The following is a 25,532-nucleotide window of genomic DNA, read 5'->3' as shown; positions in this document are numbered from 1 at the left end:
AGCAACCATTTTGCAAAAGGGAACATGCCTTGTGTAAGAACAAAATGCGATACAGTCTTAACCTTTCTATTTTTAATGTACAAGTGGGAAAATAGTTTAAAATGATGGAAAACTAGAAACCTTTTTTCTGAGGGAATGATACTTATCTTTAAATATTTTAAATTTCAAGCACCTGAAGTTTTTTTTTTATTTCATTTAGTCATTTCATTATTTTGTTTCAGTTATTTTAATGTAACATTGTTTTATTTCGTTGCATTTTAAATTTTATTTTATTTGCTCCCATCCTTCAGCTCACCGCATGCATCTTAGTCCAATGGAAAACTTTATTGTTTCTCGACTGCTGACTCCCACACAGTCATCTTTAGCCAGAAGCAGAAGTACATTAATGCTTTCTGAGCAGTACAATAATCCAGGTAAAAGTGTGAATTATTCACTTTGAAACTGTTGAGGTATGGGTTTGGTTGCATTTGAGTAGTTGCTGAAAGAAATGGAGTACTATGAACCAAATTACCGTTTACGTGATTGAACAGAATCAGCGATGAACTAAGTTGTTCACAATAGCAGTGTATTTAAAAGCTTGGAAAAAGCTGCATCCTCTTGTCTGTTTTGTTCTGAATGTCATCTTTATAAAAAGAGCATAGTTTAAACCAAAAATTACAAAAATCACTAAAAGCTAAGCCATCAGGAAACTGAATATATTCATTTAAGAAATGTTTTTTAGAACAACATGTGATACCTCTCTGAGGCTTTGATATATTAATGTCCATCCCCTTTCATACCAGAATAGCATGGAGAGCAAAAATCCCAGTACACCATTTGAGCCTTAATTATTTCTAGCAGGGTTCTATTCTTTGCTGTTAAATTACTTTTTGCCTTTAACTGTGTGACTATGTGCATTTATATATGTGTGTGCGTTTATACACATATAAAATGATACTTACTTAGAGGAAAAACAGAAACGCTGTTAGAAAGGTGTCAATTCTAGAAATTATTGATCTTTAAGAAACTAAAAATTAGGGGCAGTAGTTACTTTTCCTATCTGTAAATGGTAATCTGATAAAACCCTTACTTTAAAAACATCTACAAAGCTTGTGTTTCTTGTCCTGATAATACGTAAGCAAGTGCCTGTCTGCCAGAGTAGTTTCTATTTATAAAGCTATAACTGGTCATAATGTTTGCTGAAAGAAGGATGAAAATTTAACAACTGTTTTTACTTTTAATAAAAAGAAAAAAAAGAACACCCCAAACCCTGCACCCAAATGCCTGCCTGCAAAAGGAAGCATTTGGTCAGCATAAAACTAGTTCTAGGTGTAAAAGACTGATGATCTTTACGATGAGTGTTTTGATACACCATGGCTTAAACAGGCTCAGGGTCTGCGTCTGTGCTTTTCATACAAAACTATTTAAGAAGTAAGCAGTAAGACTGCTTTCCTTTGTGCGTTACTCCTTTGTTGCAGTGCATAGGGACATTGATACTGAACGGCTCTTATTTTTTTTTCACTTGTTTCTACGTTAAAAGTAGCATCTGTCGGAAGCAGAAATGTTGTCATATATTACTTGGCCCATGAGAAAATTCCCAATTTACTTACTGCTCAGGAATCAACTACTGCTAAGACTGAACAAAAGCCACCTTGAAATTATATCAGTATATTCTGCTTAAACTCTTAAGGTGAATTGCTGGGGCCACCTACAGATGATGTTTGCCATGTTGTATTTAATATTGAAGAAATGAATGGGGACTTGCTTTGTCCTTCTCCACTCGTTTTGTTTGTCAGCTCACAGCTTTATGTCTCTCTTCATCGTAGGATCTTTAAAGTAGCATGCTGGCATGTCTGACAAGGATACAATTTGGTCTGCAAACTGCTTTTTCCCCTGAGCTGAAACAAGAGTGCTAATTCTGGGAACAGCTCTCTGACCCAGTGCTCTCTTGTCATTTCCTCACAAGGCAATCAGGCTGTAGCACAGGTTGCAAACAGCGTCAGTACTCAGAGTGGCCATTGACAGCTTTGACAGTAATTGCCATAAAAATGTTGAGGGACAGTTCCCATTTGTCATGTACTACTCTCTGTAGAAGTAGCTTGCTGAACAGGGAAGAGGGCTCTTGCTTTTCAAGAGCTCATACTGTGCCTTATGTCATTGTGTTTGGGTCGAAATTGCTTTGTTCTTACATTTTCTCTAAGCTCAGAAATGAGGAGCTTCAATTTAAGATCCTTTCTCTAGGGCAATGCATTATTAATGTCAATATGAATCAAAATATTCAGGCAATCAGTTGTTACAGGACACATATAATTTTTTTACAGTTAAAATCAAAATATTTAATATGTTTCTGAACATTTTTGTTAATATTCAGTGAGTTTTTGCCAACTTGCTGGAAAGTTGATCAAAGAATACACTGGTCTAGTTAAGCTTAAAAGCATGCAAAAAGGCTTCATGAGAAATTTTATAGGATGGCCCCCAGTAAAAAAAAATATATTGGAAATGTGAATTCCTTTACATTTGAATGTAATTACTGCTTTTCCAAAGTCAATATCCTTCTTGACTTCAGTTGAGAAAGATTGGAAATACTGTCACATGGCTACAATTAGTGCCTGTCTTTTCTTAAGAAAGCATATTCTCTGTTGATTTTTCTATATGTATGTGAAAGTTTCATCTTGGAAGGCAATATGAACAAAACCAGGATTAAAATGTGCCATTTGAAAAAAAAAAAAAAAAATCCTGTTCATTTTGCCCATAAAGAAAAAACCTAGAAAGAATTACTGTATAAACTGTAATGCATATGTCACACTCAAACTGGTGTCTTACTACAAATAACAATAACTGAAATACTTAGAATAGCATTTAATTTAGGTTTGGGTTTTGATTTTTGTTTGTTTTTAAATAAGTATTATTTTGAAAAGCAATTACAATATTTAGGAGCCTTTGCCATGCTTTTATAAAAATAAAAATTCCCCCTCTTCTGTTACTTTTCCTGTTTTGCGGTATTTGTTTGAAAGTCACCCAGCTAGAATTGTTTGATTACTCTTTTTATCATATGCAGAAGAAACTGGAGTTTTCAGAAGGGAAAAGGATTACAGTCATAGTCAGGTGATTGAAAAGGTGTATGAGTAATAAAGTGATATTTTAGAGATAATTTAAAAAAAAATGATACTTTTAGTTGGGGCATTTTTAGTGAACATGGGACCATGCTGAATGTGATGTATAATGTGAACTCTTGAAACACATTTAAAAAACCCTTGAAGACTACTTTTGAACAATATAACGTAAAAGTGTGCTATTTTCTCCTCTCCTTTACTTCCTCTGTCTGTGCTCCCTTTTGCTCTTGCTATTGTACTATAACTCTTTAGTATTCCATATCTGTCCTCGTGTAGCACCAGCTAGTCCTCTTAAATCTCCCTACAAGCCTTCCCCCACACGAAGCACTGACAGAAAGAAGGCGACTTCGCCCTCCACTTCCGATGCCATGAAAGGGGCAGCTGCAGCTGAAGCCACTCAGGTGGGTTTGCAATGGTTTTGATTTCACTTCTGGATAAACTGATGCAGATTCTGGTTATTATCTTTCCCTTTGCATTCATAAAAATAAGTGCTACCCTCTTGTAAGAAACAGCAGTGAGAAAGTAAGCCTTGCATGCATCTGTTGTTTTCATGCTTCTAGTTAGCAGTATTTTAGTATCTTCCTCCTCCTGGGAATCAATGTTGAGCACTGGTATTTGGAACAGCAACACCTTTCTCTTTAGGGAACTGAGATTTCTGGCACTGATGTATGTTTTTGGACTCGCCTGTAACTTGTGGGAGCAGAGATGGCGAATAAGATCTCTCTACTGAGTATGACTATCCGGTCTTGCTGGTTCATTAGCAAGCTTCACATATTTCGGAAACTTGCCAACTGTATTGACAATGCCTCTGCTTCATATGAGTCGCTTAACTCTTTCTGTGGATGTTTTTAATGCTGTTTGCTTAAAAGATGCATTATTGATGCACTGTATTTTCCAGAAAAGCAAAGGTAAGTCATTCACCTTCACTGAGCCTACACAATGGACAGCATGTTTCAGGAAAATTATGCTAAGGCTTTAAAATACACATAGAGTTCCGTGTCTTGTAATAGTTAACGGCAGAGAGGTATTCATGCCATCTAAATTAGATGCAAGTGAGAGAACCAAAGTCGAAAGCTAAAGATTTATGTAGCATCTTTCTTAGGTGCTATTCACAGTGTTAGAGCCAGCAGCATGGCTGCAAGATGCCTGGGTGCACTGCTTACTGCCCACATCTTAAGAGGCATTGCAGGAGCATACAGATGATTTTGAAACTCCGCCCAGTGCCACCACCCCTCCCAAGAACTCTTGGAGAGGCTCTAATGTGGTGTTGCTTATCTGCAACTTGTATACTATATCCATGCAAGGCACGGTTGAGTTTTTCATGTCTACGTAAAGTAAAAAACTGTAGACTTGTGTTGTGAGCCGGCGTTTAAAAAACTTTTACCTTAAATGTACGTTGCACAAATCTGCTTATATGCCATCTTGTTAATAAAACTAGCAAATATATTTTTGATGTGTTGGTCCTAATTACGGAAGCTAAAATGAGCTGTGTTTCTAGACTGAGAAGATAAAGAAAGAGAAGCGACCTGCAACACCTAGTTCATCGTCTGGTATGGGATCTCCTCTAAGAAGGTCTGATTCTCCTGCTGCCATGTCCAGAAGATCTGCATCACCTGCAACACCTAAGTATGCCTTTCTTGTTAGTGATCTGATATGCTGTGCGCTTCTTATTATCTATATAGAAGTAGATTCTTGAGGAACTTCCTCTGAAGTGTTGTGTTAAATCTACTTAATTTTGGTCACACATACACACATATATAGGTGGAGAGAGGTATAAAATGAACAGATATAATATGTAAAACTGTGTTAATGGTCACTAGAGACACTTCTCTGCCATTTCTCAGACTTTTGAAATTATCATGATGCATTTCATAATTCATGTGCAATTTTATTTGACGTTTATTTTTAAACATGCTTTTGTTTTATTTGGTTTTGAAGAAACTCTACCTAATGCGAAGAAACGCACGGGACAGGAATACTCACTAGAAATTCCAGCATTTAAAATCTGCATTTCCTGTTGCTGGCATGACCATCTGGTTCCATAAACATACTTTAACTATGCCTCATCTAAGCCATTAGTTTTAATCTTTGCTTGTTTGCAGACCTCTGTGGGTTTGCTCTTTATTCTTGTTTTCTTTTTTGTGCAGAGTTGTGGACCTATAGTATATCTGGGCTTACTAGCAATTGAGTTACTTTTCTTAGTTGTCTTTTGCAAGCATTCAAGCCTGTAGTGTGCCGCAGCTTGCAACTCAGAATTTTAAGCAAATGTCTCTTCATCTTCCTTATAACAGGATATTAAGTTTGGCTCAAATGCAGAAGTATGCTGAAGTAGTCGTGGTCTGTAGTTGTCTGCTTTTCTTAGTTTGGTTTGTTTTTTTCTCACCTAGACCTGTGAGTCCCATTTCTGTCTTGAAAATTATCTCCTTTTGTCTGATTTTAGTTTTTTTTTTTTTTTTTTTAACCTGGCCATGTTCTGAACCAGTCTTGATGATCCTCTTTCTGACAAATTTCTTCTGCTTCAAAAACTAGTTGGTGTTCCTTTTCTGTTTCAGCTCTGAGGGCACAGATGTTTTAACAGGGGATGATATTGTATGTGAATCTGGTGTTAGACAAAATACAGGAAACCGCTTGACTCTGGGCATTCTTTCTGTTTTCGACACCCCTTGCATACAGCTGGGAAATTGCAATTCTTGGTTCATATTATAGGGCTAGAAATTATCACATTTTCAATATTTTATATATATAATGTCATCAGAATCTGAACTATGTTAATTTTTTGAAGAATGAAATTTTATTAAATGTTAATGACAATGAGCTTTTTTCATTAGTTTTGAGCAGACAGTTGTCTAGTGGCACTCCTAAATGTACAGGCAAAAGTTTGAGCTATAAAAACATGTATTGTGCTGTAAGTACTGATATTCCTTCTTCAGAATTCGTCTTTCAGTTTGCTCAGCCAGTATAAAAGACGTACCAAGAGACATATTTAGTTAAGTAAAATGACTGGTGGGCAATGGATTGCTGTGAGTGAAGCACATTGAAAAGGTTGGTACAGATCATCCTAGAGACATCTGGGGAAAAATAGAAAAAGACTTTGTGAAGCAAACATATGTTTATTCCTTCGTGAATAAAGTAAGCCCAATCTTAATTTGTAGCACTAATTTCCATAAAAGGTTAGACAAAGATGAAGACTTTTTTCCCAGAGGCACAAATTATGAGAATCTTTTTTATATTAAATGTTTTCGTGCCTACTGGGTTTAGAGGAAGAAGCAGATGCTGCGTGGAGGAATTAAGCAGCCTACTGGTGGGTTTCTCTGTGATTGTGAGCCATAATAGTTACCTTTTTTTTTTTTTTTCCTTTTCTCCCTCCATCTCTTCCCCAAGAGAATCTGCTTCTGACCAATGCTGGAAATGTATTACTGAGCATTTAATCTGAACGTGGCCCAATTAGAACACAACACTCTCCTTGACCTTATGAGAGATACAGTAAATAGTTTAAATCCATGTTTATTGCTACTGATTGCAAAAGGACAGTTCTGCGTCAGCACTCTTGAAACTTCCCTTCAGAAATTTAAAACAAAATGAAAAAGGCTTCCTGATCACCATATTATATTATTTATGTTATTCATTATAAAAATACACAGGTCTTCATACAGCTGAAATGCCAGATAACAGTCTGGCTGGTCAATGGATTTAAATATATGTAGTCAGGCTTTTGGAACCTTCCTTTAGACCTTTAGATTGTATAATCTTTTCTTTTCATTTAAATTTAACTGTGGAACTTAAGCATAATTCTAATGTGACTAAATATGTAGACAAATATTAATTCTCTTTGCAAACCTGATAATCCAGCACACCATCTGGCCAAAAAAAAAAAAAAAAATCTGGAAAAAAAGAATCGTATAGTACAGCATTAGTAGTTAGCGATTCTGCATTAACACCTTCACTTCAAAAGCTGTTGAGGAGAGAATCAAGTATGGCTAGTGATTTAGATGTTAAATAGCTTCTTCTTTTCTTCTTAAAAATATGTGACTTGGCATTCAAGTTTTCTTGGTGGTGTTCTAGTTATTAGTTCTTCACAGTCATCACCTGGTTTGTGAGTGATAGGTGCTTGTCTTCTTTATATGTTATTTCATTGTTTATTAATTAAAAAGCTCTTTCAGTATGGTAAAGTAACTGAAACAACCTCAAACAAGACAATCAAACCTCAACCCAAGGAGAGGCAGCAATTGATGGCAGAATAGATTTGCAGTAATCACATAAATAAAATAGAAATGTTTGAAGGTGCAAATATTATTGAAAAAGCAAAAATGATCAGCTCAAAAACATAATGTCCAAGACAAAGTAAATGAACACATATGGACCTAAAAATGAGAAAAGGGATAGGGGGAAGTAAAAATATATTGAACAATAATTAAAATCAAAGAAGGAATTAAAGGCTGGGAAATATTCATAAAAGTAAAATATGTCAAGAAACCTCACAGAAGAAAGAAACCTAAAACTATTGCTTTGAATCCACTTTGGGTCAGTCAACAAAGGTGAAAGTTAATGTGTTTAGAGAGCTGGGATAATTGAGAAATTATCTTTTAATTTTACAATTGCTCTTGGATACCGATTGTGTAAAGTGCTCCCGTTCTTTAGATTTTTCACAAGATCAATAATACTAGGAGGTTTTGGTAAATCTTTTTGCTGCTCTGTGTTCAAGGATCTATACATTAATCGGTTTATTCTTGCAGTATCCCTCAGAGAATAGGTAAGTGTTCTATCTTATAGATCAGCAAAGCAATAGAGCCTATGTCCTTCACGTGTCTTTGGGTAAATAGTCTTTTTGAAATCAATGGGACCTGACTGAATCAAGGAAGCAGGATTTAGCTTTGAGTGTCTTCAGATAATCCATAGTATAAGCCAGTGAATAAAAATTTGAAGCTCTGACTAACAAGCGTCTATGTTACATTATTTTACTAAAGCGTTACCTTATATGAGAAGGAGGAAGGGAAGGGAAAAGGAACTGCGGTGCGGCTGTTGGGTGATTCTTTGTTCATTTCCAGCTCCCAGTTTGTGTCACTGTCTTGTGCTTACAAGTTTGCTAGCTGAACCTGGAACTTGGGGGTTCTTTAGGGCAACATCCAACTGCAGCCTTTGGGACAAACTTTGATGTCACAAATGTACATGCTCAATGAAATTACAGGATACTGAAGAAATATGAACCTAGAGTAGTACTAAAAAGCCCAGATTTTTAAAAGTTTTTAAAATGACCTTATTAGAAAGGTGTTTGCGTGTGGCAAATTCCTCACAGAAGTAGCTTGCTTGTCCTGCAGTGACCTAGTTTTAGATTTTATTTGATGTTAGCTTTGTTATCCTTGGAAGGATAAAAACAATGGGTAAAACGTTGGATCCTGCCTATTTTGAGTGGGGTTTTTTCAGCAGCTAGGTAAGGAGTGGGCCAATTTTATATTTTGAAAACGTCTCTAATAATGCAGCTATCAAAATCACCATTCTATAGACCTGTGCTGAGTTTATGCGCTTTTAAGGAATTTCAAAGAGAAATGAATCTGTCTCTGTCTAGAAAAGATCAAAACTAAGAGTAAAAGAAAACTGCTATTGAGAAAATATCACAGATAGTAAAGCAAAAATGTCAGAACCCAGGAATGGGTTGTGATCAGAGCAATCTCGGAAAGCAGGCTTGAGAACGTGCAAGTCTTTGGTGTGGTTTCAGGAGAGCTTTTGTTGAATTAATAGGGAGATAGAGGAAAAATATCATGCAGCTCTGGCTTTGCTGCACATTTCTGATTTAAAGGCAGCCTTCTGAACTGCTATAACTGATGACCTGTCACGTACCTGGCTTTTCAAGAAAGCGTACTGTTCTCCCCCTTGCTGTTTATGGACAAAATTGGATGTGACCTCTGACTTGCTTGTGTGCTACATGTACTTTATTTCCTATGCTTAGCAAAAGTACACTCAGAACCCCTACAGTGCTCTTTCTGAGATGTTCCTCTGCACTGTGAACTATCCCTGCTACTCGTCTTTTAATTAAAATAAGAGCCCTTGTAATTTGAGGACTAGTGGATCCTCAAACCTGATAGAGGTTCTTGCAGTGCGTGTAAGGGTCATGATGAGAACAGCTTCTTACAAGATGCTGCCCCCCCATGTCTACATAGGGCAGTTAGGTGAGAAAACTAAGACTTCCTGGAGGGAGAAAGACGCTTCCTGTACTTCTGTATTTCCCTGTAAAATCTAGCGGCTGAGGTGAGCCGTCTTTCCGGTAACTAACATGCTGCCACTTCTTGGAGGATTTGTAATCTTAATTCTGATCCTCATCAGGCAGCCGTCTGTGTTCACACATTCTTACCAGGGTCTCATTACATCCCTTTCCTTTAAAAAAATATTTTTTAAACCTAAGCAGACCCCTGTGCAAGCTTTTATAAGTTTTCCCTTAGTAATCTCATTTTTCTTTCTTCACAGTTAAGTTTGGCCCCTCACTGGTTAAAAAATAGTGTAATATAAATACTATTCCAAGGAGTGCTTCCTTTCAGTAACAACTCTGGCTGTGTCTAGGAATGTTAAAGGTGCTATGTTGACAATATGTTTTTACAAGGGAGGAAACAATGTTCGTTTAATACTTTCTACTGGCATCCAATAAATTATTTGAAATGCCTGAAAAAATGTTCTTATTCCTGATGGGCTTTCTTAGCTTTTCACTCTTCACACTGGAGTGTTGGTGTCCTTGCAGTAATGACTCTTTTATGTGCATCTGCCTTTTAGTTGCTTTAAAAGAAGCAAAGCCGTACTTGTCTCTTGTTCTTCTGGCTAAAGAGAAAGAAAGAATTTCCGTAGGTCTAAAAATTCAAAGATACATTATTTAAATAATAGATTCAGCACATGTTTCTAGTCTAACAGGCAAGTTGGGCAGCCGTTCTGCTCTAATTCCTATTCAGTGCAAGATACATCACTCTCGTGACTAGACTTCTTCCTACCAACCTCTTTAATTTGATTGTCACATCTTTATTAGAGAACAATTACTTCTGTGCTAATATTGAAAATTACTCAGCCTTAGTTATCTGACGGTTTTGCTGCTCCTGTCACAAGTTAAATAAAAAACATTGCAAGGAATGGTTGGTGTGGTGAAGTTGGAAATATAAACCAAACACAGCAAGAAGGCACTGCACTTTGAAGAAGTGTCTGATCAGCAAGAAGCATCCTCTGAGCTGCAGAGAAGCACAAGAAAGGTTGTTTGCTTTTTATTACACATTACATTTTTATGAAATGCAGTTGGAAGTGACTGTAAAGGTGAGGCACATAAGAGGTGTTTGTTTGTAGGTGGAGCCTTGAAATTTCTGCCTTTGTCTTTAGGAGGGCCCGAGAGTCCATCTATATCCTAAAGAGAAAACTAAAGATAACGGCTGATGTTGATCAAATCTCATTTTTAACAGTCTCATTGCTGGTTTGTTTTTTTTTACAAGACGTGGAAGCAGACTTGACTGACCATATCTTCCAAAGTCTGTTTCTGTCAGGGAGCAGCAGGAGCGGGCTGCCCTGCAAGACAGGAGCTGTGGGTGGCAGCAGAGCAGACAAGGACAGGGACCTCGCCCACAGAGCCCCATCCCACAGAAGGCAAAAGAAGTGAACAGGGCAGATCTGGTGATGGTGACCAGGGTCAGCCAAGAGTCCGGTGATAGCCAGCAAAGGCATCAAAGAGGCAGGTCCAAGGACAAGCCAGGATATCAGGTCAGAATCAGCAGGTTAGGAGGCCAGGAACATTCCTACAGCTTAGCTCGGGCAAGGGCCAAGGGCGAGGACCTGAGCTGACAGAGAGCTCCTGGACCTGCAGGCAGAGGGCACCTGAGCTGAGCTTCAAATTTAGTTGGGTGCCATTGTTCCACCAGCCCAAGGACTTCTGGAGTCTGTGATAACTTCTCAGTGGGAGTATAGGCGGTGTAATAGTTTGTAGTCTTTTCCTCCTGACAAACTGGGCAGCTCTAAATGAGCTGTCTGTATTCTGGTGCCTCAACATCTGTCAAAGATGGAAAAGTTATATTTCCACATATTATGTGGAAAAGAACTTTCTTCTCCTGAATTCATAAACTGGGTGAGGGAGGGGAGTTGAGATGTTTAATTTTTATTGCCTGCTCTGTAATGTAAATGTTGTTCTGATTATAGTAGTCTCTGGCCACACAATTACTATAGTTAGTTCTATTCAAAACTGGCCACTCCAGTCCATTGATTTTTAAGCCATTGTCCATGTTTTTCATTCTTGTGGTCTGATAGAACGAGGGCATAGTCCAAAAAACATGTTACAGTACATGAAACTCTCTGTTGTGTAGGTGAAAAAATTGGTAAAGGGTAATAAGTTTATATCATATATAATTTATAATTCTATAATTTTATGTCATATAATTGCATATCCATCAGGAAGGTTAAAACTGCATGTATAACATTAATTTTAATGTAAGTTATTTATTCTAATGGTACTCAAATAAATCATTATTTTAAGATTGTAATCTTTCTGACTCCATACTCCTTAGTCAGACAGTCCAGCCTTTCTTAATGTTACAAGTATTTAGCACTAGTTACTGGTGTTACATAAATAATGAATGGTGTTTGTGTGTAGTTTTATGTTTCCTGGTAATCTAGTCTCTTTAATGTGCACTTATATTCAGTGAATATCAAGTATCTTTACCCTTCCTCTTTCCCAGAACTGCATTCAAGGTTATTTCACCTAAAGTATGCAACAATCAGAGAAGCAGTTGGCAGTGTTGATGCTATGCATTGCTATCACCACAAGTGCAGCCATGGAAAAGGTCGCAGGGGGCTCAGTTTTGGACCTTGAGTCTGTTGTGTTGGTGCTGATTAAAGTGCAAACTGAAACAGCAGAGCTGCCTGTATAGTGGTCTGGTCAGTTCTGTGTCTCTTTGTGGTACTCAGCTTTAGCTTCATATGTAGTATTTTTGGTACTGTTTTGGAAAATGAGATAGCATTAGAAAAAGACTGCGTTTGACAAAGCACTATTCAGATAAAACCAGCACACTGCAACTCAATATAATATCTACAGACAGAAAGCAGCCATAGCTCTGCATTATATCTTGAGAAAGTCTGTTGAATTACAGTACCATTGTCAAAATTGTTGTGAAATGGCCATTTCAAAATAATTGGTTTAGGTAGTCCATAATTCCCTATCTCATGTCTGCAACTCACACAGTATTATTAATCTATTTAAATGAGGATTTTCTGTAATCATTTGCCATTTGCATGTCAATTCCACGCATTCCAAGTTCTGATTGCTTTCATCCAAATGGCTTCTATGCAGCATTGTGCAAAACAGCTGAAACTCCTATATAGCAGTGACAAGAAAGAGTAGTGATATATGTGAAGATGGAGTTTGGTTCTAAGCTGTCTAACACATGGCCTGTTTTGATTTTTATTTTTCCCTCATCAGGACAGTTGCAAAGACTTATCCTCAGTCTCCTAAACATGCCAAACAATATCCAGCTTCTCCTGTGAAGCATCGTGCCACATCTAATCTCAACCAGGAAACTCCTAAAAAGAAAGCAGACAAGGAGAAAGAAAATGTCAGTCATCAAAAATCCTCAGGAGCACGCACTGATGAGGCAGCCCAGGTGGCTTCTGAGAAGCACGTGCCTTCTGCAGGGAAAACTGAAAGTAGTGAAGGTGAGTCTTACTCCAAGAATACACTGCAAGATATCATGGGTCCATAAGGCTTTTAAATGGTGATTAACTCTTCTTTCCATGAAGCTGATTAGTCAGGGGTCTGTGAGGACGTGTAAAGGTACGGAGAACAAGTTTATGTACAGTTTCACCAGGGTTACCCATGTGTGAAAAACACTTGTTAATGAGGATGTGAAAATGTTGAAATCCAGGGATGCCCTCACTTATCCATATTAAATCTGCTGAGAATGCTGGTGTATACTTCTGAAAAGCAAGTGTCATACCAGCATGAACCAGGCCCATTTTAGCCTCTGTGTGAGTGTGGAAGTGCTTGGGTACTCTCAGTTCCCTGCCTAAATTCCAAACTTGATTGTCTTCCCCCAGGGAAGATCACAGCAGGAACAACTGATGCAGAAGAAGCCTCAAAAATCCTAGCTGAAAAAAGACGACAGGCTCGCCTGCAAAAAGAACAAGAAGAGAAGGAGAGACAGGAAAGAGAAGAACGGGAGAGGTATCTCTGATTTGTGAAAATTATTATCTAATAATTTGACCTATATAACTGAAGATGCTTGAAACTGTGGTGCATTTAGAATAGAGATGAGAGCTTCCATGTAAATGTTATTTTTTTTTTTTCAATTTGGACCTGTAACTTGTTAGTGTATTTTGCAGTCTTTATGACTTGTGCAGGCAGAAAGTAATTTGGCATCTTTAAGAAGTCTTAAGAAACTGTTATCCAAATACTTCGGGTATGTCCACGCTGCAGCAGACAACATACCTGAAGTATCTTAATTTTAAAAAATTATTTGAGGAAGTTTTAAATGAGCTAATCACGTAGAAGAAACAGTCTTGTAGTACTAGTATATACTTTAAATGGCAAGGGTTGTATTGTTCAACAGATTAACCTGAAGCTTATCTTCCTGTCCAAATCTGTGGTAGGCAATCAAGGGCTTCAAGAGAGTGGACAGTGAAGGTTGCTGTGTCCAAGCAGTGAAATTCTAGCTCTGTGCTGGGAGCGAGCTTTTTAGGTTGTTCTCCACATTGGATGCTGGTTGCAAGCAAATCATGCCCTTCCTTCAAGCTCCTAACAGTAAATCATTAACTCTGCATGTCTAAATTCAGCTTTGTTCTTACTAAAAACATGGGAGGAGCGGAAATTTGGAAATATTTCCTGAATCCCTCATATGCAAAGATAAGAATGGCCAGTTATCAAAACAGCTTTTAAATGTGGTGATGAAGGAGCGTGATGTCCCTGTCTGGGCCAGGGAACAACACAGGTGAAATTTAGACTCACTCTTTGTAGTGTACCACTGTGTTTTGTTGACTTTGTTTGCTGCGACTTATCCAGTCTGTTCATGTTCAGCTGAAATGAAGGAACAAAGTGCTTGTTTTGTAGATAGCAGAGTTTGGGGTGTGAAGTACAACGGTAGAGGAATGTTCTTTTTATTGAAGTACTACTTGAAATTAGAATGGAAATGTTTTCTTTGACACCTTTTTTTCAAGGGGAATTCTAATTTCTAGGAATTATTTTAGGCAAGGATTGGAAGACTGGAATAAAAGTGTGATAGCAACCTGAATTCTGGGCACGAGCTCAACCTTTTTGCTGTATCTTGGCATTTTTCATGAACACGTGTGCTGATGCCTACGTTATCAGCTACTGTCTGCCAAACATACATTAGGATTGATGCTAAAGACGACAAAACTATTTCACCATTTGTAGTCTTTAGACATAAGGAAGAATTTCTTCACCATGAGGGTGGTGAGGCACTGGCACAGGTTGCCCAGCGAAGCTGTGGCTGCCCCATCCCTGGAGGTGTTCAAGGCCAGGTTGGATGGGGCCTTGGGCAGCCTGATCCAGTGGGAGGTGTCCCTGCCCATGGCAGGGGGGTTGGAGTTAGATGATCTTCAAAGTCCCTTCCAAACCAAACTATTCTACGATTCTATGAAACGTATTTTTCTGTTTTTTTGTAGGCTTGAAAGAGAGGAACAGAAAAGAAAGGCAGAAGAAGAAAGACTTCGTCTAGAGGAAGAGGCTCGTAAGAAGGAGGAGGAAAGAAAACGTGAAGAGGAAGCAGCTAGAAAAAAGGCAGAAGAGGAAGCCAGGAGAAGAGCTGAGGAAGAACAAATGCTAAAAGAAAAGCAAGAAAAAGAACTGCAGGCCAAACTTGAGAAACAGGTACCATCTCAAACACAAATGTGAAACTTTATATACAGATATATGTTTACATATATATAAATAAATACTTTGCAATATCTGGTAATCTGCTTGAAATAAATAACTCCCCTATCGTATTTTACACATCTTGATTAGAGGGAAGAAGCAGAAATCAAAGCCCGTGAGGCAGCCGAACAACTTCGTCTTGAAAGGGAACAAATCATGCAGCAAATTGAGCAAGAAAGACTGGAGCGGAAGAAGGTAGGTATATGCATCTCAGTTAAGAGAATTATTTCATTTATTGTTTAAATACATAAGCCAGGAAATATCCAGTAGTATCTAAAAATAATTTGGAGGGATTACAGATTTATATTCATGACTAACTTGGTATTTGCTACTTGCATGTCAGGGGAATGTGGACATCAAAATTTGTAACAAAGTGGAATTGCCTAAGGCAAACTATTTTCTGCAAGGTACTGAATAAACACAGGGTTAGCCTCTACCAGCAAAGTTAAATGCCTGAGACAAACAGGGAAAGGCATGCGAAGGCAAACATAGGTTGCTGCCCAACACAGGACATCACAGACTATTGAGGAGCATGAGTAACTGTGTTTCAAAACTTACTTAACAGAAGCTCTGTGTCATTGAGAAAGTTAATGTGATTTAAAAACAGGCTTTCTCCCACCTGGCTTGTCTCTAGTTGCATTATGCAGAGGCAGCAGAGTTGTCTGGCCACTACCGCACAAGGAAATGGCTGGAGCTACAGAACATACTTTTATCTACAAGTCTGTAGTAGGAAATAGAGAACTACTGCAGAGTTGCAAAACCCCTGTCTGGTTATAAAAGGTCATCTTTCCCTTTATGTTATTTTTAACTGTTTACCACTGAGCTGGAGGCATGTTGCAGATTTAAAAGGAAAAAAAAAAAGAAAACATCTTTAAGTCTGAAACACTTTCACAGTAGTACAAAAAGATAAGGTTTGTTGGAAAGGGTTTTTTTAATGAACAAAGAAGAAATAAAGTATTTTTGGGTAATGCACAGAATCGTTTAGATTGGAAAAGACCCTTAAGATTGAGTCTAATCATAAACCAAACACTGCCAAGTCCACCACTAAACCACATCCCTAAGGACCACATCTAGCCATCTTTTAAATACCTCCAGGGATGGTGACTCAACCACCTCTTTGGGCAGCCTGTTCCAGTACTTGACAACCCTTCCAGTGAGGCTGTTTCCTAATGTCCAATCTGAACCTCCCCTAGTGCAGCTTGAGGCCATTTCCTCTCACCTGTCACTTGGGGGAGAAGAGACCCAACACTCACCTCACTACAACCTCCTTTCAGGTAGTTGTAGACAGTGATAAGGTCTCCCCTCAGCCTCCTTTCTTCCAGGCTAAACAACCTCAGTTCCCTCAGCTGCTCCTCACAAAAGTTATTCTCCAACCCCTGCACCAGCTTCGTTGCCCTTCTCTGGATATGCTTCAGCAGCTCAATGTCTGTCTTGCAGTGAGGGGCCCAAAACTGAACACAATGTTGAAGGTGCAGCCTCATCAGTGCTGAGTACAGGGACAGAATCACTTCCCTCCTCCTGATGGCCACACTATTTCTGATACAAGACAGGATGCTGTTGGCCAGTTTCTCGAGGGGAATGCTGTGGGAAACGGTGTCAAAGGCTTTACTAAAGTCTGGGTAGGCGATATCCCCAGGCTTTCTCTCACCCACTAAGCAGGTCACTTTGGCGTTGGAAATGATCAGGTTAGTCAGGCAGGACCTGCCTTTCCTAAATTATGCTGCCTGAGCCTGATCACCTGGTTATGCTGTATGTGCCGTGTGATGACACTCAAGGTGATCTGCTCCATAACCTTCCCTGGCACCAAGGTCAAGATGACAGACCTGCAGTTACCCAGATCTTCCTTCTTGGCCCTTTTTGTAGATGGGCATCATATTTGCTAATATCTAGTGAAATGTAACCTCCTCAGTTAGCTGCTGATTGGCTTACATGTTTCCAGCAAGAATAACTTCAGATATTTCATTTTACTTTTCCATTCCAAAAAGCTTGACTATTTTTGAGGAAACTATTTGGAAATAGTTGGAAAAGCAACTAGATAAATAATAGCCGTTGGTTTTAAATAAACATCTTGTTCCAGAGCTGAGCACAACTCATAACTGCAAACACCTGGTATTAAAATGGTTTGTCCTTAAATTGAATCTACTGAGAAAGTCATGGTCTGTGATATCTGATAAATTAAAGCCAGCTCCGAGGTGTTTTCTAGCTCTTGTTTTCTCTATTTTTCTTATTTATTCTCCCTTTTTGGGGGGCCAGCAGGGATGAGGTTATGACGGTATAGAAAAGCTTTTGTCTTTTTTCTTTTTCCTTTGTTAGTCTTTTGTGTTAAATATTCTGTCTACCTTCTCATCCTCCAATTTATTTGGATTTCTAGAGAATAGATGAAATAATGAAGAGAACAAGGAGGAGTGAAACACCAGAAATAAAGGTATGAAACTGGTTGTGAGGGTGTTTTGTTTTGTTTTATAACCCACAGGTGAAAATTAAACTCTAGAGTATGTCCATGTCAGTAGCTATACTTCTGTACACTCCACACCCAGATTTTAGTTGCATTGCTGCCTGAGAATGACTGCTACTGTGTCACAGTTATTACTGTGCCAACACAGCTTTGTGCAATTGTTGCAGACTTATCTTCCTCACTATCTAAGAAGGTGGCAAGAGCCATTCCTGGGTGCTGGAGCTATGTTCGCTGCTGTGATGTATATTCTCCTGCTTTGTACCAGTCAGTAAATTAGTTACTGAGCTCGTCGCATTAAGCCTGCGAGGAATGTAGGATTGAAGTGCAGCTAGGAAGCAACAGAGAGTCAAATTTTCACGTCTGTTCTGTTTTCTACCAAGGAAACGTTTTCTTCAGTTGTTTTCAGAGAATGTTTACTTTTTTTACTTCAAAAAGAAAATCAACCCTATGCCTAATTTAAAACTAAAAGAAGAAAATCCTCTCTTGCTGTTGATGACCTTTACAACCCTGTGGCCTTGGGCAATCTTAGAAGTTTCTAGTCCAGTTGGTTCCATGAAGGTTATAGTCCTTCCTCTACTACCATTAACTCATTACTTTATTACAGAAGGAAGAGCCAAAACTGGAGGTACCATCAAGTCTGAATGTGGAGAAGCAACCAAAGACGCTTGTTCTCAACCAGCCAGGTAAAAATTGCTGCATTTTTCTGACCCACTTTCTCAGGTAGTTCTTTTCAGTTTTATAATCTTGGACAGATCACTGTGTATTGTGACAAGTTCTTTGCTTTCATCTCAAAAAGAACAGCTACATTTGCGTCACTGACAAATGTTAGAAACTGGAGACTTAGCTTTGTTTTGCCACATAAGCAAAAGAAAGTTTCTCCTTCGTTTTAGTACCTGACACAGCATTTCAGTAAATGAGAAGTTTCAGCCTGCCAGTAGGTTTGGTTGCAGCAATTTACCCTTGATTTTTGTAGGTAGAAAAATTTTGCACACAACCAAGCTTGTAGGCTTTTTATAGCATTGCCAAAAATCTTACATTTCATTTGACTTTATGAAAAAAGCATATGCATTTAAAGAATTCTTAAATAAAATACTATATTTTGTTTTCTTCCCCAGGCTAAAACTTGTAGTACATGACATAAATAAAACGTTCTCTTCCTGTTTCCTCTAATTTAAAAGATGTATCTTAAAGAGCAATTTTAGAGTGGAAAAGAAGATTGGCAGCATAGTATGATGAGTCATAAATGAAACCGAGTCCTACTGCATTGTCAGTCTTCCTTTCTACTCAATCTATAACTTAAAAGCATGTGTGGTTTTTTGAAACTGTTTAAGTAAAGAAGCTGCTACTATCATAATTTCTAACCTTCTTTTATAGAGATCAATGGATTGGCAACCTGCCTGAAAAATAAAAGCTTAGAAAGTGCTGCCTCTGTAATCCCTTCCCAAGATGTAGTTGCTAATGGATTAAAGTCAGTTCCAGGACTTATTCAGCTGGAAGCTGTTGATGGGAAACCAAACAACATGGAAGATTCAGCAGATGAGGTTCAGTCCATGGACGTGAGGTACAGACTGTAACTGCCAATAGAAATTGCAGAATTCATGTTAGACACACACAAAAGCTTTCCATTTCATTTGTTAATACCTCACTGCTTGACTTCTCGCCTACCCTACAGTGGGGCAGTTGGGTGTCCACTGTGGTGCACTCCACTCCTGTCAAGATGTAAATGGGTTATTTCAGACAAGAATCAGCAGAACCTCATCTCACTTTCACATATTTGGCAGGCGAGGGGGGCTCCAAAATCCTTCAACAGCTGTTGCTAATGGATTTAATACAAGTTTGCCCCAGCCTTTCAAACTATTCTGTGAAAGCAGCTACTGTAGATATTGTCGTATGTCACCATTTGTATTTGTGTCAGTACTGCATAGCTGTGAAGCATGAGCTTTTCTCCCTCCATGCAAACAGTATAAAGAAAACTGGAACAAATGTATGGAGATCAGTAAATAACTTTTTGTGTATTAAAGCTGAAAGAGAGAAGAATTAGATATTAGGAAGAAATTTTTTACTATGAAGTTGTGAGGCTCTGGCACAGGTTGCCCAGAGAAGTCGTAGATGCCCCAGCCCTGGAGGTAATCCAAGGCCAGGTTGGATGAAGCTTTGAGCAATCTGATCCAGTGGAAGGTGTCCCTGCCTATGGTGGAGGTGTTGGACCCAGATGGTCTTTAAGGTCCCTTCCAACCCAAACTGTTCTATGAATTTTATGAAGTGCTGTTGGATTTTGATGGAAGCACTTGCAGGAAAGAAGGAGGTTGATAATTTAAGGCTGCTATGAGAAAACTAGCTCTAAATTTTAAAAATTGAATTGACTTCCTTTATAAGCAAGCCGACTTAACCTCTCATACTTGATATATGTTAAAACCAGTCTCTTACTGGTGTAATTGGGCCTCTGAGGTTTTATATTGCAGGATGTGATGCACAACAGTTTCATCCTCCACTTATCCACCACACTTTCATGCTTTAGAAATAGAAACATTTTCCTCCGCCTTCTCTTCTCTGAGCTGACATGCAGTAGCCTTACAAATCTTGGCAAAGCAGGAGTTGGTAGCAGCACTTCTTTAATTCAGTTATGGATTTTTAATGCCTGAAGTATATCATAAGGTCGTAAGAAATAACTGTGCATTTAAATTGTGAAGTGTGAGTGCCTTAGGTAAATGTTTACATGGTCAGGACAGTTTGCAAGATGCGATAAACATTTAAGTAAGAGAATCGTGCAAGGACTAAAATAATGAGTTGGCAGTAAACTACCAGAAATGTGGTTTTAGGAGATGAGTGCTCATATCGCACAGCTACCACAAACCTTAATCTTTAAGGAATATGGATTAGGTATGACCTTCCATCCTAAACAGGGTAACCTGTTTTTGTTTGGATTGGGACATATTCTATGTAAAGGCTTGCTGCAGCTGGCGTTACGATAAGTAGAAGTTTTTGGACAATCAGAAAATTGATGTGGTTGTTGCTTAATGAAGTTACACACCTCTTATTCTGCATCTTCCTTTTGTTTATATTTTTTATAGCCCAGTTTCAAAAGAAGAACTCATCTCTATCCCTGAATATTCACCCATGAATGAACTCATGCCTGGTGTTTCTTTGGACCAAAACGGGACAAGTAATTCCAAGGCTCTTGAAGATCTCTTGGATTTCACAGGCCAAGCTACATACTCCAAGACATCCAGTGATACCATTAGCCTAGATGACTGTAACAAAAACTTGATTGAGGGATTTAACAGTCCAGGACAGGAAAATACACTTAATTCTATCTGTTGACAACCTCACTTTTCAGCAGAAGAGATAAAGGTACAGTATTGTGATAAACATCTTAGATATGATAAATTGCTGTGATTACTTATGAGCTTCCCAGAAAAATATAGCAGTTGTAAACAGCATATGTGGAGAGAGGAAGAAAGCTGGTCTCTAGGTGTTTAAATTTAGCATCATTTTTCATGTTTGCAGCTCTTTGTAAATCGGCATCATATGCAAACTGAGTGTTCTCATAGCAACCAAAAGTACCTGGTAAATGGAAACATTTCCTTTATCCATTCAGAATACAGTGAGAAGAGTTGCTTTTTTCCTTCGTTAATACAATACCTTTCCCAGAAGTCCTTGGAGCCTATTTGCGTGAAGAAAACGCTTCAAAGTGAGGCCAGCCTAGAAAATGGTTGTTATTGTTGCGGCTTACTCTATTCTGCTGCTGTAAATGCATGCTGCACGGAGTAGAATCACTTATCCTGGAGAGCATGCAAACAATATGGAAAGACCATAGCAGGCATTACTGACAGTTTTGAAGTACAATGCTACTTTTTTTGTATATTTTAAATTATAAAACTGAGGTCATTTAACTCTCATAGCTGACTTCATATTCTTCTCTCTGTTTTTTTTTAATTGACAGAGCTAGCAGTTTATGGAGGATGTATATCCCTGCGATGCTACTGGCAGTAAAATATGAACTTGTCACGTGAAAGAGCTTCTGCAGTCCTTGAACACTGGATTTCAAATAATTAGAGCTGAATATAACATTGTCTTTCTAGGGAACATGTTGAATAACTGGCTGTGTTTGGCAGAAACCAGTGATCTAGAGCCTCAGTGGTTTCAGGGAAGACTTGAGTGTGCGTTAGAATTTGAACTTTAGCTGCTAATGAAAACACTTGTTTCTTCTTCTTTAATTTAAAACTCATCTCAATGCTTCACTGTGATTTTTACCAATGCATTTAAGCTTTATCATACATCTATTTAGACATCTTTTTTTCATGTAAATAACGATGAGGTTTGGTCACAGTGCATTGAAATGAAATTAATATTCTGTACTTTAGTTTTGTGCCTATCTTTTTTGTCTTCAATAAGGAGTTACTGTCAACTTCTTATGCAAAAGTATAATTCGAAATTATAACTGAAGAGGCTTGAAAAATATACAGCTGATGGGATCAAAAGAGCCACCTTATGGACTATGGATTCTGGGAGCTATCCTGTTATGGTTACATTGACACTTTTAGTCACTAGTGGCACTTACTGATTAATATTAATTAGCCCAGGAGCAACTATAAGTTTTGTGTTTAAAAGCATACTTGTGTAACACCTGTAAACAAAACAGGCACAATGCCTGGTATAATCCCATAATATATATGTAGTGTAGCTGTAGTAGATCCGAGTGAGTGGTTGGGGGGTGAGAGAACATGTTAATCTTTGAAGATGCAGACACTTGATTGTTACCAGCAGGCTTTCTATTATCTAAAGAAGTATTTTGGCTTCCTGTGGGCTCAAAAAAACAAGATTTAGTCAGCAGCAAAACAGTACGTGGATGTTGCAGCAGAAATACAAAGGCTGAGGTGTGCATGGGGAGCACTGCCAGCCCCTTAACATTCTGTAAGCATCTGTATGGAAAAATTCACATCAGGATGTATAAAGTCTAGACATTATGTGCCATACAGTGTTAACTTTATTTCTGTTGGTGAACTATGATAACTTTATGCTAGATCATATGCTGCTTTGAGGACATTTTTGTCCAGTTCACTGTAAGAATAAATTATAAATACAACTTTCTTTGGGCACTAACACAAAAGAAGGGAGAACTTAGGGTGGGGAGGGGTTTATTCTTTTTTGCCTGTTTTCTTTTTTACACATAAGGGAGTTCACAGTGTAGCTTGAGCTCAGTTGTAGCCCCGTTCTTGTGCTCTTTAAAGCCAGCAATGGGAAAGTAACCAATGACGTTATGTGCGATGTATAGAAAAATTGTACCTACAACATCCAGCTCTATTTATGTTAGTGTACTTCAGAGGAATACTTTCTTTTGGCTGTGCAGTAAGCTGTAGCATGGTACTGTGTCTTCCAAATTAGTCCTTCATCTATTTCCTAAGTAATAAAACAGACAAAACCAGTTTGTTTTGCTGTGATACATTGTGTTTGACAAATGTCACATTATATTTTATTATGGTGTCATTGTATAACCTGTAGATTTCTGTATTTGCATGACCTGTATAGCATGTATAAAGGTGAAATACATTTTCGTTTATGAATCTAACTGTTGATTTGTTCTGAGGTGTTTTCTGAAGGAGAGTGTGATACTGAATGAAGCAGTGGTTATCAGAGGCCCAAAATATTTCACCATTGTTTCCTTTGCCGTATGCTAATTTGCTGTCTGAGGTCTTGTCAATACACAGAAGCAATGCAGACTGGTGGCAGAAGAGCTTTAAGGTGACGGCTTCCAAACTGCAGCATCCAGGGTGCTAGTGGCAGCATCCAAGCCATTTTGCAGCCCCAGCTTTGGCCCTCTGGGTTTTTACTTGGCAAAGAACAGAAGGAAAAGAAAACTTGGGAGCCGTGGCTGGTACACACTGTTCTGATGAGCGTGCAAGAGCTGTTCTGTAAGGTTACCCGTAACACAAATGCTGAACTTCTCTTCAAGTTGTGTACACACTGCTGCTTAGAAAGAGGCCAGCCTGGAGTGCTGTCAGTGTTCCTGTGGATCATGGAGGGGGAAACATTCTACAATTTTTTTAAATTTGTTTTAAGTATAACTTCAGTTAAAATTAATGAATCTACTTTTATTATGAAGTATATTAATACTTTCTGTGGTGACAGTGCATCTCACTCTTAGTAATTCTTGAATTATTCATGCAATTTGTCCACTCAATTATTTACTAAGATTGAAGGAAGCATAGTGAGTAGTGATGAAGAAAGATGTTGCATGTTTTCCTTTATATTTGCTTTTAGATGTAACATTACAAATTTGGCTGAACATCTGGAGCAAGTACTATTAGCTGAGAGGTTAAATCATCACAAGGAAGAAGTAGAAGTGATTTAACTTCTTTATGCCAATATCAATGTTTGCTGCTGTGATTCAAGTCTATGCAGTGAACTTTACTTTTAATTTGTTAGTGGTCTTGAAAGCGTAGTGAAGGATCATGAGTGATTCACATGAGTCCTTGGTAGAGCTTTTCTGCTATAAAACACTTGAGAAGCAAGCTGTGAGAAGAAATAAGAAAAAAAATAAGCAGTAATCCTTGAATGGATTTCTATATATGGTTTTATAAATGAATCATAGAATGCCAGGTTGGAAGGGACCTCAGGGATCATCTTGTCCAACCTTTTTAGGCAATCTATAGTTTAAATGAGGTGGCCCAACACTCTGTCAGGCTGAGCTTTAGAAGTGTCAGATGCAGAGGAATCCACCACTTCCCTGTGAAGATTATTCCAATGTTTAACTTTTCTCATGGTGAAACTTTTTCTTCTGGAATCTGATTGGAATCTCCCCAGGAGCAACTTGTATCTATTACCCCTTGTCTTTTCCATGTGACTGCTTGTAAAATGGGAGTCTCCATCCTCTTTTATAATAGATAGATGGATTTTTTTTTCACATTACTCTTAGAAATGAATCTGCATAACAGGATGGTCGACACCAACCAGAATTGGACACGGCTGCTGTCTTTTCTGTTTCATTTTTTATAACTATTAGTAAGTTTTTAATACATAAATAAATATTGCCTGTGAGGTAACTGGGTATCACGGTAGCTCTTTAATCAGGTTCAGCACTTGCTTTGGCTTTGCCTTGGGAAATGACACCCAAAGCTTGTCTCTAGCCCCAGTAAAGGCCCTGAGCAGACCTCCTCGCTCCCCCGTGAGTTCGTTTCAAAACAATGGCATCTATGAGGGGTGGATCTGGACACCCAGGCTGCATTTTCATCTCGTGATGAAGGATTAGAAGAGGGGAAATCATCCTATCTCCTGTAATTGTATGAATTATACATGTGGAGAAAGCTCAGAAATAGCACAGACTGCTACTCTGGTGGTGGTGTGGGGATCTTCCCTCTGCACTGCTCAAAGAGCAGCACCTTTCCCTGCTTCCCACCCTACCATGGCCCCAGATGCGCCAGTGTAAACAGCTCAGGTGCCACTGCTACTTACCCCACTTGTGTTTCAGGCATTGTCAGTGTGGCACTGCAGCTCTTTTACTGCTCCATACCCAATGTGTCCCAGATAGCGTGGTAGCCACTTGTTTTCTTCTCAGTTGCCTTGTTTGTTCTCTGGCTTGTAGTAGCAAAGTAAAATCGTACATCTTATAGTATTTCTAATGATTCAAGCCTGAGGTAGTAATGTTTTTAAACCAATGGGCTTGATTACCAAAGGCCTGAAATTTTAGGATCAAAGTAAATGCTCTGGAAACCCGTGTGTGATGTTCACTCAGGAGCTTTACAAAACTGGATGCATATCCCTGCTGAAATCAAACCTGAATGATTTCTAGAGAAAAAAGAACTATGATGCAGGAGAGATTCAATGAATAAAAGGAAATGGTAAGTTGTGTGCTGCGTAGTCTACGAAGTCCTTGCTCTAAGTTTTTAAAGCTGTTAAATAAAATAGCTCAAACTAGAAGCTGTGCATTATCATCTGTGTCTTGCTGTGTCTAAAAGTCAGTGGCATTGAAGTCAATGGCAATTGTAAGTGATTGACGTAAAGGAATGGACCCCAGAACCTAAAATTACATACCTGGAGAAAAAAAGGAATGGATGTGAAAGATGTTCTCACTCAGGGAAATTATTCTGTCAGTATTTCCTTTTTTTTT

At 38.4% G+C, this 25,532-nt stretch overlaps 1 protein-coding gene across 14 annotated transcripts in view; it reads left to right on the top strand.

Annotated features, from left to right (window-relative positions):
* Nucleotides 1–24,886, top strand: part of MAP7D2 (MAP7 domain containing 2) — an 84,963-nt gene extending 60,077 nt beyond the window's left edge. For 5 of the 14 annotated variants that reach the window (XM_054084245.1, XM_054084273.1, XM_054084255.1 and 2 more), the window contains 12 exons: nucleotides 291–413; nucleotides 3,345–3,493; nucleotides 4,591–4,718; nucleotides 12,523–12,755; nucleotides 13,137–13,263; nucleotides 14,721–14,925; nucleotides 15,061–15,165; nucleotides 17,342–17,395; nucleotides 18,030–18,108; nucleotides 18,800–18,986; nucleotides 20,497–20,776; nucleotides 21,369–24,886. In XM_054084245.1, the coding sequence (XP_053940220.1) occupies nucleotides 291–413; nucleotides 3,345–3,493; nucleotides 4,591–4,718; nucleotides 12,523–12,755; nucleotides 13,137–13,263; nucleotides 14,721–14,925; nucleotides 15,061–15,165; nucleotides 17,342–17,395; nucleotides 18,030–18,108; nucleotides 18,800–18,986; nucleotides 20,497–20,746 (1,640 nt within the window). In that variant the 3' untranslated portion in view covers nucleotides 20,747–20,776; nucleotides 21,369–24,886. The remainder of the gene's footprint in view (nucleotides 1–290; nucleotides 414–3,344; nucleotides 3,494–4,590; nucleotides 4,719–12,522; nucleotides 12,756–13,136; nucleotides 13,264–14,720; nucleotides 14,926–15,060; nucleotides 15,166–17,341; nucleotides 17,396–18,029; nucleotides 18,109–18,799; nucleotides 18,987–20,496; nucleotides 20,777–21,368) is intronic. The other 9 variants (XM_054084323.1, XM_054084303.1, XM_054084289.1 and 6 more) reach the window with 5 other exon arrangements.
* Nucleotides 24,887–25,532: the final 646 nt, after the last annotated feature.

The sequence above is a fragment of the Cuculus canorus genome, chromosome 1, assembly GCF_017976375.1.
Source record: "Cuculus canorus isolate bCucCan1 chromosome 1, bCucCan1.pri, whole genome shotgun sequence".
NCBI lineage: Eukaryota > Metazoa > Chordata > Aves > Cuculiformes > Cuculidae > Cuculus > Cuculus canorus.
The sequence above is the reverse complement of the archived record's forward strand: the minus strand, read 5'-3'. Positions and strand labels throughout refer to the sequence as shown.